The sequence below is a fragment of the Neopelma chrysocephalum genome, unplaced genomic scaffold, assembly GCF_003984885.1.
Source record: "Neopelma chrysocephalum unplaced genomic scaffold, ASM398488v2 Primary Assembly neopelma1_42, whole genome shotgun sequence".
Taxonomy (NCBI): Eukaryota; Metazoa; Chordata; class Aves; order Passeriformes; family Pipridae; genus Neopelma; species Neopelma chrysocephalum.
Genome location: NW_020897700.1, coordinates 12,906,641 through 12,918,793, shown reverse-complemented (window position 1 = coordinate 12,918,793; position 12,153 = coordinate 12,906,641). Strand labels below are relative to the sequence as shown.

At 37.9% G+C, this 12,153-nt stretch overlaps 1 protein-coding gene across 3 annotated transcripts in view; it reads left to right on the top strand.

The window, feature by feature from the left end:
• The window catches only part of GALNT7 (polypeptide N-acetylgalactosaminyltransferase 7), a 79,999-nt gene that overhangs the window by 47,541 nt on the left and 20,305 nt on the right, over positions 1-12,153 (top strand). For all 3 annotated transcript variants that reach the window (XM_027676720.1, XM_027676718.1, XM_027676719.1), the window contains one exon: positions 7,282-7,448. In XM_027676720.1, coding sequence (XP_027532521.1) covers positions 7,282-7,448 — 167 coding nt within the window. The remainder of the gene's footprint in view (positions 1-7,281; positions 7,449-12,153) is intronic.

Sequence of the window (12,153 nt, the reverse complement as noted above, 5' to 3'; positions counted from 1 at the left end):
TGGGGCAGATGGAGGAAACATTCTGTCAAATGAGTTGTAATCTGAATGTGAGACTGAAAAATTAAATAGACTTCTTACGCTCTGTCTTCTTCCTGTTAACCAGAACATACTGTGCTAGAGCATCCAAATGGGTGTGCATGATACAAACTATAATGTAGTCCAGCTAAGCATGGGCAGGAACTTCAAGGTTTAATATCTGATGAGCAAGGCATGGTGGAAATACAGTATTTCTGTGGGACTGAGCTCACTGCCTCAAGCTTCTTTCTAGTTGCTTGATTATTACATTAGGTAAAACCTGTCAATGTTTCATAAACCCAAAGTTATGCACAGCCTGGACTGTTTGAAGCCATAACTTCCTCAACTGGTGCCCACTCAATGGAGAAATAACAAGAATTGCCATATGGTGGCTGCTTAATTCTGAAGATGCAGCACTCGCCACCTCAAGGGGGAGAGGGTAATGCATCCCATCCAAACTGCTTTTGTGCTGCTGGCCCACAGCACTGCCCTGCCCTGGTCCTGAGGAAGCTGCTTGCCCCCTCTCTTCCCTGTGACATGCACGGTGTGTCACCGCACTGCAGAAGGCCTAGAGACCTGGGAGGACTTCACCACTTTAAACCAAACCAGGAAAGAAGAGGACTTTGGCTTCATCTCCCTGTATGGGAGCTTCCCCTTCCCTGGGGAAGGCAATTTATTTTAGCCACCTAGCTGCCCTAGCTTTCCTGCCCTGTGGTGTTTATTGATTCAACTTTTTCAGTACTGGATAAGTGATAATACGGGCAAGAATCTTGTGATTAAAAAATAAATGCAAAGGCTATTCCTTTAATTCTCCTGTTACCCTAGTGTTGGGTCCTTGTGTAAACCTTGCCCTGAATTTGGATTGTGATGCTTTCAGAAGTATGGTAGATGTATCTTGTGCTCCCAAGGGCGTTAATAATACAATGTAGTCACATAACCTTGCAGATTACTTCAGGAATGGAAATGGGTAAAGCTTGTAGCTACTGTAAAAATAGAAAACGCTGTTTCAGCGTAGGTTTAAGCTGTTTGGTAGTGTATAATACAGGTTTTGCTGCTGTCTGCTAAAGGGGAAAAAAAAAAAGACTTGGCTGATCAATCTGTCCTGCTTGGGTTGGCTGTTCACTTCTCTTCCAGAACCCCTGTTTTGTAAGGCAACTACTATAATCTTATGTTGATGGTGATGGTGCATAAAAAATAAGGCTTCATAGGTAACAAATCCAGTATTAACATTAGATTTACTTAGTTGTATATTAAAAAAGAAATGCCCAGTTTTGTAATCTGTTTCTGTTTATTCTGTCTACTCTAGACTTAGTAGCCAGTCTCAGCTATGACCTTGATGATGTCGACCATACACATGAGCAAACAGTTGATGGTGTTTTGTGAAAAAAAAAAATTTTCATCCGTCTTCCTAAGGGTTAGATTCAGTTTACTGCAATAGTCATAATAAATTGATGATTTAAAATAAGGAGCAGCCCTAAATTTAATATTGAAAGTCTGTAAACACCATGCTATCATCTGAAGGGCTGTCTCCTTGTAACAAAAGAACAGGACTTACTAGAAAAGGAAGGTGCAAATGAAAATAGAGCTCCTAGCTTATTTCTGGGCTTTGCTAGTGCTGGATCCTCTCAAATAATGAGAAAAATGCATGCACTATAAAGCAATTATAATAGATGATAATACAACTGTGAGCTTCATACCACTTTAAACATGAAATAAAATTTAAAATACAATTTATGAACAATTTTATATTAATGGAGAAGAGAGATTCTGTTTTTTATTTAACCGTCAGTTACAGTTTCAGGATAAATACTAAATTGAGACCTTCAGCTTTGGTTCAGGTCCCTCATCTTGCAACAACTGATTAGCTTCTTAGGAACTTCTTAGGAGCTGGCTGTTGGAGTGCTTACAGGAATGCGATGGCAGCTGCCTTCTCTCTTAGAGGAATCACTGCTGCTACATTTTGGTCTGAGCACACAAGTACAGTGCTTAAAATCCAGAGGGTACTGATGTGTCCTTGGTAAATGCAGGTGCAAGATAGTTGACCTGGGGAAACTAGTATCAAGATAGAGTGTCACAATATGCAGCCATAAGACCTCTTACTTTTTCTGGAGCTTAGGTGCTGGGTGAGTTAGGGATTCAAGATGACATGAGAAGCACTTCTGTTGGCTCAAGGTCTTAAATTGCCCTCCTAAATATCTTTCTGTCGATGTGCAATCCTTTTTCAGTTCTTGCATTTTTGTTTGGTGGCTGGATTACTCTTCAAGGAGAAGGAGACTCCAGTCTTGGCTCTTTTTAGCCTGAGGAAATTCGAGTCTGTGTCTGCATCTTCACCAGTTACTAACAGGGAGTCTGTACGGTCATCCCATCCTTGGACCATGTACCCATGATCACGACTGTGGGGCCCCAGGACATCTGTAAGAGCAAGCCAATGAACAGAGTCCAAAGCTGTAAGGGCAGAAATTTCCTCAAGCCAAGGAGCACTCTAGCCTAGATCCCAGCTTCTTGTCCAGAGGGGTCCCCCATAAAAGAGCTCCTCTCTGATGTGGCTGGTACACAGCTTTATGATTGAGGGATAAGGGATCTTGACATGGCACAGGCTCCAACCAACAGTGCTGTTCCTCTAGGGGTGGAGAGGGAGTAGAACTAATTCACATCCCAAGTATGCAGGCTGATAGTCAGAAGAAACATTACTCACTCTGTTCCTCAATTAGATCACTACTGTGCCTTTTGAAAGGTTTCGTCTTGCTCCAGTGATGAGTCACTTCCGGTTTTGCTCAATAGTGCTGGTGCTCATTTGGGAATGGAAAGTTTTTATTCACGGACTGATCTGAAGGTGTTGTTTCCTTTCACTCATGAGTTCCTCAAGGAAAGGGGAAACAAACAGAGCTGCTCTTCCCTGCAGCACTGCCCAGGTAAGGTGTTGCCAGCCCTTCACAGATCTGTGCACGCCTGTTACTCTTGCCCATACAATAATAACTCCTTACAGGCATCAGGAAAAGTGAAGTGTCTAGAGGCAAAACTTGCTTAAGTATGCTACCCTGTTATTCCTGCAAATCTGCTGCAATGTGCCATCCTCTCAGCTATACCAATAAGAATTCAAAATATTTTTTTAAGAGACTTTGTTAACTAACTTGGTGCATAGTGTATTGCCACAGCTGGCCTGCAGGCTACACCTGAATGGACACTGTGCTAGTATGTGGGCAGGACTGCACCCAGCGGATGAAGCTAGAGGCTGAAACATATTTAAATCCTCTTTGTCACAGACCCTTCTGTACTTTGAATCTGCTCATGCCAGTTTTCAATAGCTTGCAGCTTTCACCTGAACATTGACCGTCTCTTTTAAAACTGAAATTTCCTGGAAATTCAGGCACATTATTTTCCTTTTTTGGTGCCTAAAACCTAGAGGGAAAACAGTACTCTAAAATTCAGCTTCAAACACAAGGAAAATGCATTTATGGCTTCTTGGTATGTGGTTTGCCCACCACTGGATGTCAGTGCTGCTCCACTGAGGAAAGGCTCTTCCCTGCTTCCTTCCCTGTAGATGTGAAGGAAATGAGAGCTGAGGCTCCTGACTTTTGTTGCTCAGATCCCTGAGCAACAATCACATTTATTGGGAAAAAACTGCCACAGAGATTTAAAAATTTATTAATTGCACATATCTGAAACAACTACCATATTTCAAACCTCTAATTCTCAGTGTAAGATGAGAGAGAAAATTGTGCATAGGAGTTACTGCAGTCTATCAGAGCTTATGGGCTTGATGATTCAATCTATGGACTGTCTAATGAGTGAAATAAAATCTCTGGAAAAAGACTAAAAGCATGCTCTTACTAGAGATATAAATTTAGTGCTTCACTGCTTGCAAATGGCACATTTAGCAACGCATGATTTTTCAACTTTAAAAAGTAAAGTGTGTTGACAGATTTGAAGAGATTAAGTCAGATGTATAGCAAAAAGCCTTTCTAGACCTTTGGTTTTATGTTTTCAAAATTTATGAAATGCAGATCAAAAATTGCTTAAGGGTTATAAATTGTTCACAGATTGTATTGTTAAATTCAGGGGTTTGTACTTGGTTCGGCTTTTTAAAATTACATAAAGCTACATACTGTCATTGATTCTTATACTCTTCACCATTTTGTTGCTGAATATGACTAACCTATACTGCAGGAAGTGGAAGAAATAAGCAACCAAAAGATTTGGGTTCTTTTTCAGTGTTTGCTTTGTTTTTGCCCTTGAAGGCAGTTTGAAACTGCGGTCTTTTTATTTGGAGAGCAAAACAGTTTCCTGGCTAAACTGCTGAAGGTGCAGGTCAGGGGCACAGTGCAAGCTGCATCAGATACTGCCTTCTCCTTTGAGGCAAAAGGTGCTATTCTACTACCTCTTAAACAGAGCTCTTGAACAACATTCAGCTGGTATGCTTTTTTTTTGAATGTATGACACCTCATTTTCCTCCATTTTAACATAACGGTATCACCAAAATTAACATATATGTGTAAAGCAACACAGTTCTGTTATAAATCTGTTATTAAACATATTAAATATTCCTTTTACACAGCCCACTTAACACACCTAGATAGGATATCAATTTTATCTCTGCAAATGGCTAAGTAAGTTGTTGACAGCTTAAATGCTTGTGCTACAAATGGTAGTACTGCATTCTGTAATCAGCTGGAATCTTTGAGAAGGATCTGTGGAAAGAAGGCATCTGTGGCCTGAACCTTTTAAACAGCCAGTCTAGCACTTGTATGTTGGTAACTTGTAACTATGATTAGCTGCATCTACTTCAGGCATAAAAACAATTGAGCTGGAGGACTTTAGTCAGTAAGTTGTACTTTTAGTGATCGTGCTGTTTCAGACGTTGCTTACAGCTCACCTAAGAAAAGAAATGCCTTATTAGATACCGTTTGGTTGTAGTCTGTTTTGATTCTGTAATTTTCTTTTCCCACGGGACCAAAATTAATAGCATGTTTCTACCAAATGTTTTTCATTTTCTGTGAGGTGAGAAATAAATATTTATGCTGTTCCCTGACAATAAGTGAAATGTGTCCTTCTTCACTAAAGACACACCCTTTAAATACCTGTAGATCTGTTAAGTGAGTTTTTCCATGTTTAACTGAATGTAATTTCAGAAACTCTAGTGATTTCTAATGATTAAGGCCATTCTTTTCAAACACAGGAATGTTTCTGTGCATTTAAGCTTCTTATTGTATATAGAGAACTATAACTATGGAAGTTTGTGCATCTGTAAGTTTAAAAGTTTTTATTTGTCACTAATAATTTCTTAATACATGATAGATGTCTTTGAAAAGTTAGACTTTTTCTATTAAAGACTTTACTTGCTGAAAGATGAAAAAAGGAAGGATTTTGCTCATTGAAATCAAAAGTGCTATGTCTGTGTGTTTGGTGATAGGAATTGAATTATTATAGTTGGAAAAGGGGCTAGTGATCAGCTGGGGAAACTTCCAGTTAAGGAAATACTTGGACTGATTGTAATTAGGGAGACTGTGAACAGTCTCACTTTGGGATGCAGTTGGGGAAATGAACATTATAGTTGCAAATTAAATCCATTGTTTATAAATGTGATTAATAGGTATTGGAAAATGTGGACTGAAGTACTCATATTGCTTGTTTTCTAAATAATTTTTAACCCCTTAGGAAAAAATACCTGAGTCCAGGTCCACAGAGAAATAGAAATGCAAAATGTTTTAAATGAATACAGAGTTTCATGGCACACCAAGCTAGAACCCATTGATACAGATACTTCAATTGAAAAAGTTTAATAGAGATGAACATAGGCAATAGTTACGTTTCCTGTGTCAGTCTTTCTGACACTGAGTAGTCTTGCACACTCTGTTGATGCAATTGTGATCTGTCATGTTGGCTACTGAAAGATGTATATTATAGCCAGATGCGTGCTAAATTGAACCTGTTACTTGAATTCCCATTTAATGCATTTGTAGAGTTAGAAATCGTTAACTTTGATCAAAATGTGTGTTCTTTGTTATTGTGATAGCGTTTTTGTCAAATTTTATATAGACATTACACTTTCAAATTATTTATAAATTCTTGTCTTTTTCTAAAATTTGGCAGCACTTCAGTGTTCAGTTTCTCACTTTATTCCTTTGAGTTTTCTGCAGTATTTTTGTTTGGTTTCTTCTCTCTTGTCTTGTATTTTTTTTGTCCCTGTGTTTTCATATCTTTCAAGAAAGGAGCCAATTGAAATTGGGCCAGATTTGAAACTTGTGCTTGGCAGTCTTTTTTTTTTTTTTTTTAATTTTTGTTTGTATTTTGTTTAAAAGAGAAATGTATGATTGCAAAAATTTAGCCAAAGCTGTTAATTTCCCACATATGGTGAAACACATGACTTAGCATTTTGAGTAAGGGAATGGAGGACTGAATGGTTTTGGTAAGGTTGTTTTTTTTTAGCTAGTTAACCTAAAAGTTTAACCATGGATAATGGATAGTAAAAATCACATTTTCTCTGCCATGGGATTACGTTTCCTATGAGTAACTATGCTTTTCTGATGGTTTTTGCAAAAGGAAATAGTTTTATGCAGAGCAGATGACATGAGATTTTCGTGTGCTGCTGCTGTACTTCTAGTAAGTTTACTTACTATGTTTAAATTTATTTTATTGTGAAAGAGCAGAAATTAATGAGTTTTGCCTTGCCACAACAATGTAACTTTGCTAATTATGCAGATTCTGCATGTGAACTGTATAAAGCAAACAGAAATATTTTATAGAGTCCTTCTACTGGGTAAATATGATTTAAAGAGCCTTAGGAAGAAACAGCACTTCCTTATTGTGTATGTGATGCAGTTGGTGAGCCAAATACGCAGCCCATCCTAAAGTGTGATGTTTTGAAGAGGACACTCATCGCAGCTGCAGTCTGGGTCCTTTCTTCCACTGTTCTCTACTGGCTGCACAAGCAGCAAGTGGTGGTGGTGGTGGTGACAGAGGTCTCTCGGTGGGGTCTGTGCAATACCAGCCACCTACACAGGAGGAAGCATGTAAATGTTGAGGCAGAACTCATCATTTATCGGCTGCATCGCACCTCTTTCAGGAGGAAAAAAGGCTCTAGGTGGGAAGGAAGTTGCTCTTTGGGCCTCATACCTCTGTAGTGCACTTAAGCTGTATTACCTTTTATATCCTCTTCCTCTTAAATTTGAAGGATAGCCACAAGTGAAGATGTCATTTGCACAAAGGTGTTGTTAAGCAGTTCTGTAATCACATTGTGAAAACTAATAAAATCAAATCTTTTTACAGATGCAAATACTGGCATTATGACGATAACCTGCTCACCTCCAGCGTTGTCATTGTCTTCCATAATGAAGGATGGTCCACGCTCATGAGGACAGTCCACAGTGTCATTAAGAGAACACCAAGGAAATACTTGGCAGAAATTGTGCTGATTGATGATTTTAGCAACAAAGGTATTTTTGGAATATTAACACACTACTTGTAGAATAGGAAACTTTTATTTTCTTAAAATAGTTTTCTTTTGATTTCTTACCTGCCATGTTGACTCTGGAAGGAAAGTAGGTTGCTTCTTCACAGTCCTTTGAGTTTTCAGTGAAGGGAAAGCTCTTCCAATGAACTGTTCTTGTAAAGGTAGCAATCCTTTGTATTCTGTAGCTGTTTGAAATACAGGATTTGTAGCAAGTTCTCTACCACAGTTGTTGAGTAGTATATAGAAGAAAGCTGGGATACCTAGTACCCCTCATAGCTCTTGTGAAAACAAGTAGTTTGAACAGTATCAAAGGCATTTGAGCTAAGCCTGTTAGGAATAATTCCTTTCTTTATTCCATATAGGAATTCAGATGTCTCTTTTTTGTTTTTTTTTAACTGTAATTAAAAGGTATCTAAGGATATCAAATTATCTGATTCATTTTCAATATCCTTTTAGATTCTGACATCCTTTTTAAATTAAACATTATATTAAGCTTTTTATTGTTTCTTATTTAGGGGAGGAGCTTATAAGAACTTAAGTATGTTTTAATTTCTGTCTTTCTTTGAGTCCTACATATCAACAAAAGTCCAGAGATTTTCTTCATCCTTTGTGATTTATATTCTAGTCTTGGTTTTATAGTCAGGATGCAGGTACTTATATGTGATTCGTATAAATATAAATGTAAACTGATAACTTCAGTGTTAATGCAACTCAAGGCTGAATACAGAGAAGAATTGAAAATGGTATCCTAGAGATATAAGTTGACTGATATAGAGGAAATCTGACTGATTTTAAACTTTAAACAAATTTCAAAAGAGTGCATCAGAGCTGCACATTCTGTAGGATTTTATTGCAGCATAATTCTTGAATAGAAGTTGACAGAGAAAAAGGGTAGACCCATAAATAAAAACATAATTTTGAATGTGTGGAGTAACAGTCTCTTCTAGACAATGATGATGGCTTTAGGAACACAGGCAAGTTTGGTCAGCGGCACAGGACACCCTCCTCTTTGTTTTTATAATAGCTGAATTGTGTAGCGGCATAGAAAACAGATGACTGTTCTGAAACTCGTATTTTTATTGAGTGATCTGGGCTTCTCCCAGTTCCAGCCTTGTGGGAGTTGTTTTCTGTGGGTATATCCACTATAAATTTTAAAACTGAACTCATCACATAGCTGAATTTACCTTTTTTTGAGTATAAGTCACTATTAAAAATAGTTATTTTGTGTCAATTCTCACACTGTACCTGTAGATAGGTAGATATCATTTTCTGTTTGTTTTAACAGGAGAGGAAAAGTTCCCTGTATTGTAAACTTGACTATGCTTAGTCTAATAAAGATTTTGAATGCTAAATTATAGTCTCCTGTATCCTTTAACAGCTGTTGAGAATTTGGCTTAGATATATGCACATACTATAAAATAAAAATATCTTCTCTCGTAATTATTTTAATAATTCAGTCAGCAGACATATACTGTGTTTTGCTTTTCAGCTGGGATCACAGCTTTCCTTCAGAGCTATTCAAGGACTGAGTTAGCTGTATAAAGTAACTATGACACTGACTGTCTCTAGAAAATTTACCAGATTTTTTACTAATGATAGGGCTCGGTACTTGGGTTTCACGTGAGTTTTAGCTGACTCTGCAATGTATATGTAGTTCATGGAATGAGTTTGTCTGGCATAACAACTCATACTAGTTTTCCAATAGATGATGTTTGTTAAATAAAAGCAGTATTTTTCAAGAAATTTATTTTGAAATACAGAACTTTCTAGCTTTCTGCTCATAAATGAATGGTTAGCAGATATAGCTAGCCTGGACCTAACATCCAGTAGACCTCTATAGGCCTCTATATTTGCCACACTTCAATTTCCCAAGTAACTTTCTTGAATCAGAAAATTCAATACAGAAAGCTCAAGGTGCAGTTTTCCCAGGTATGAGTGACTGGAAGACAAGCACAGGCTGGAATTGCTCTGAACACCTTGCTGCAACTGCACTATTTAACTATAATAATTCTTCAAACTGCTTTAGGCTATTACTTGGTAAATATAATTAACTTAATTTCAATAATTCAAATTGTGTTGTAGATGAAAAACGGCCAAGAGAGTAGAATCTCGCTCCACTTCTTTCTCCCCGGAGAGAAGGATGAACTAGTATGGGTTGCAAAGCGTGCCAAGCTGCCTGAAGACATCTCCAGTTGTTAGGAGAGCTGCAAAACACAAACTCTCTTAATCACAGCAGAGCTGCTGGCAGCTTTTTGCTTTTCCAGCCAGAAGAAAAGCCATGCTGATAGCACAGATACAGGATTTTCTCTTTCCCCACCTACTTTCAGGCTGCACACTTCATATCTGCCTTTCCACCCAGCAAAGACCATCTTATGCTCTTGGAGCCCGGAGTTGGACTGGGTAGATGTTTGCTCACACTCAGTGTGACTGTCCTTATTTCTTAGCTGCTGCCTTCTCCAGCGATATAAAATTAAAATGGAACATAGTGGTTGCAAACACTTCTAAAGACTGGCTCATAAAAACCCCTGCCTGTCCTTCCTTTTGAGAAATCCTCTTTCATCGGAAGGGAGTTGCAGCTGCATAGAAGCTTATATATGTTATGCCTTACAGGGAGGAACAGTTGCAACGCTTGGAAAATGTTCTTTGCATTATAATTCTTTGTATAAAGTCAGTTGGGAGCAGTCTTTTTGCTGAATGACACTTTTTCCTTAATCTCTTCTGCAAACTGCGGGATTTGACTGTGGAGAACTGTGCAGAGATATGTGCTGAATTGTACTCTGGCATTTTTTCCTTTGTCAGAGCACAAAGGGAACAGTAGCAAGAAGATGATGCCTAGCTAAGTAAATGATGCTATCTCCATTTTCAATGGAGACCTCTGTATTAGAGTCTGAGAAGTGTTGCAGCAGTGTCAGTGAGGCCACACTGTTGCACATGGGTTTTTTTCCCAGTTTTTCTTGTGTTTCTTCATAGAAAAAGTTTGTTTTCCTGTGAATGTTAGCTGTGTGAAGGAAACAGCTGTTATGGAAGGGCAAAGAGAATTCTAAAGCTCCCTACAATTACAGTTGGGTATTAGGTCTTCAACCACTTGTTACCTGTTTGGGTACCAGCTTGCTTTCTTTCTGGAGCATAGAGGTCAATATCTCAGCTGGTACAGCTTTTGTAGTCTGTGCACCTGTAAAGACTGACTGCAAGGTCAATACCAATGTTCCTAGTAGCATTTAAAGGCTTTGTCAACCTTTTGTGTTTACTTATTTTTTTCTTTATTGCTATCTGTATTTCCCACTGATGCAGCATCCCGTGAGATAACCAGAAGGGAAGTAATGAGAGTAGACAGGTTACAGTATTTTTATTAACCTGTTTAATGGTGCTTGCTGTGGGGAAACTGAAGCACTGATCAGTGTTTGTGTTAGAGCCGAGAGCCCCACATTAGTAGTATTACAGTTCAGGTCAGTCAAAGGCAGCTGCTTTAGGGAGGACTTCTGATACCATTTTCTAGTTCTCAAACTAATGTCCATGAGTCAAGGGGAAAAAAACTGCTTTCCTCCTCCTTCCACCTTCTAATCTGCAATGCCTAAGATCCTTTGGAGAAACTATGTGTTTTTAAAAGACACTGATTCATGCTTTAATCATGCAGTCAAATGTGAGAGAGGAACTCAAACAGGGGAAGGCCAGGTTGGTGGTTATAATATTTTGAAAGATAAAATATACATTTTTGAACAAAAACCAGATTTCTGTAAGGCTGTTGACAGATGTCATAAATACATATTCTAGGTGAACAAAATTTAATGCTGGCCAAACAGTATTTTTATCTGTAAAAGTATTGGGATTTTATATACTGCTGTCATGCAGGCTTTGTAGTATGGGAAGGAGGAAAAATTCGGGTTTCCTATGGGAAATAGCACTTGCTGCTAACGCTGGCACGGTTTCAGATAATGGACTGCACAGTCCTGAGACTTGTACTGTAGAAAAGCTTTACACAATCAATATGACAGGTTTTTACAGCTCCCTGTGAGCCTTACATAGTTGAACATTTGATAACTAAAACATTTGGCTTCATAGGCAGGAGAGCTGGAAATAACTTAAGGTTTTAAATCTTTAAAACATTCCTGACAGTCCTTCTGTAACACATACTTGGAATTTGCAGCATAATTAATGGTGTGGTATAAAGATTCTCTTCGTACCACTTCAGTATGACCTCAAAACTCTGTTGATTTTATCCTATAAAAATTTATATCACAGCTATCATATCATATATTCTCTATTTATTACATGATATGTTATTCTATTCAGCATATGTGATAAAATTGTTCTTTCTATAATTTGACATTTGTGTATCCTTGAGGTTTTCCTTATACACCAGGATTTACAAAAGAAATTGTAAATGTGTGTGGGAAGAGAATACATAAAACTCAGTTGAGAAAACTTATTCTTTTATAAAGATGGAGAGAAAGGATAATAAGCGTATGAAAAGATAGTGATTTCAGAAGATTGTTCTTTGATAAAATTGCTGAATTTTCAATTTTGGAAGCTTCACTTCAAAAAAACACCATTTCCACTACAATTATATGTAGCTTTTTTTTAAACCAGAATATAAAAGACACTGAAACTAAGTTGCAGAAGTCTCCGGACTTCATCGTTTTCATTCAGGTTGCAAGAAATGTTGCTACTGAAGTAACCTGATGGCCCGT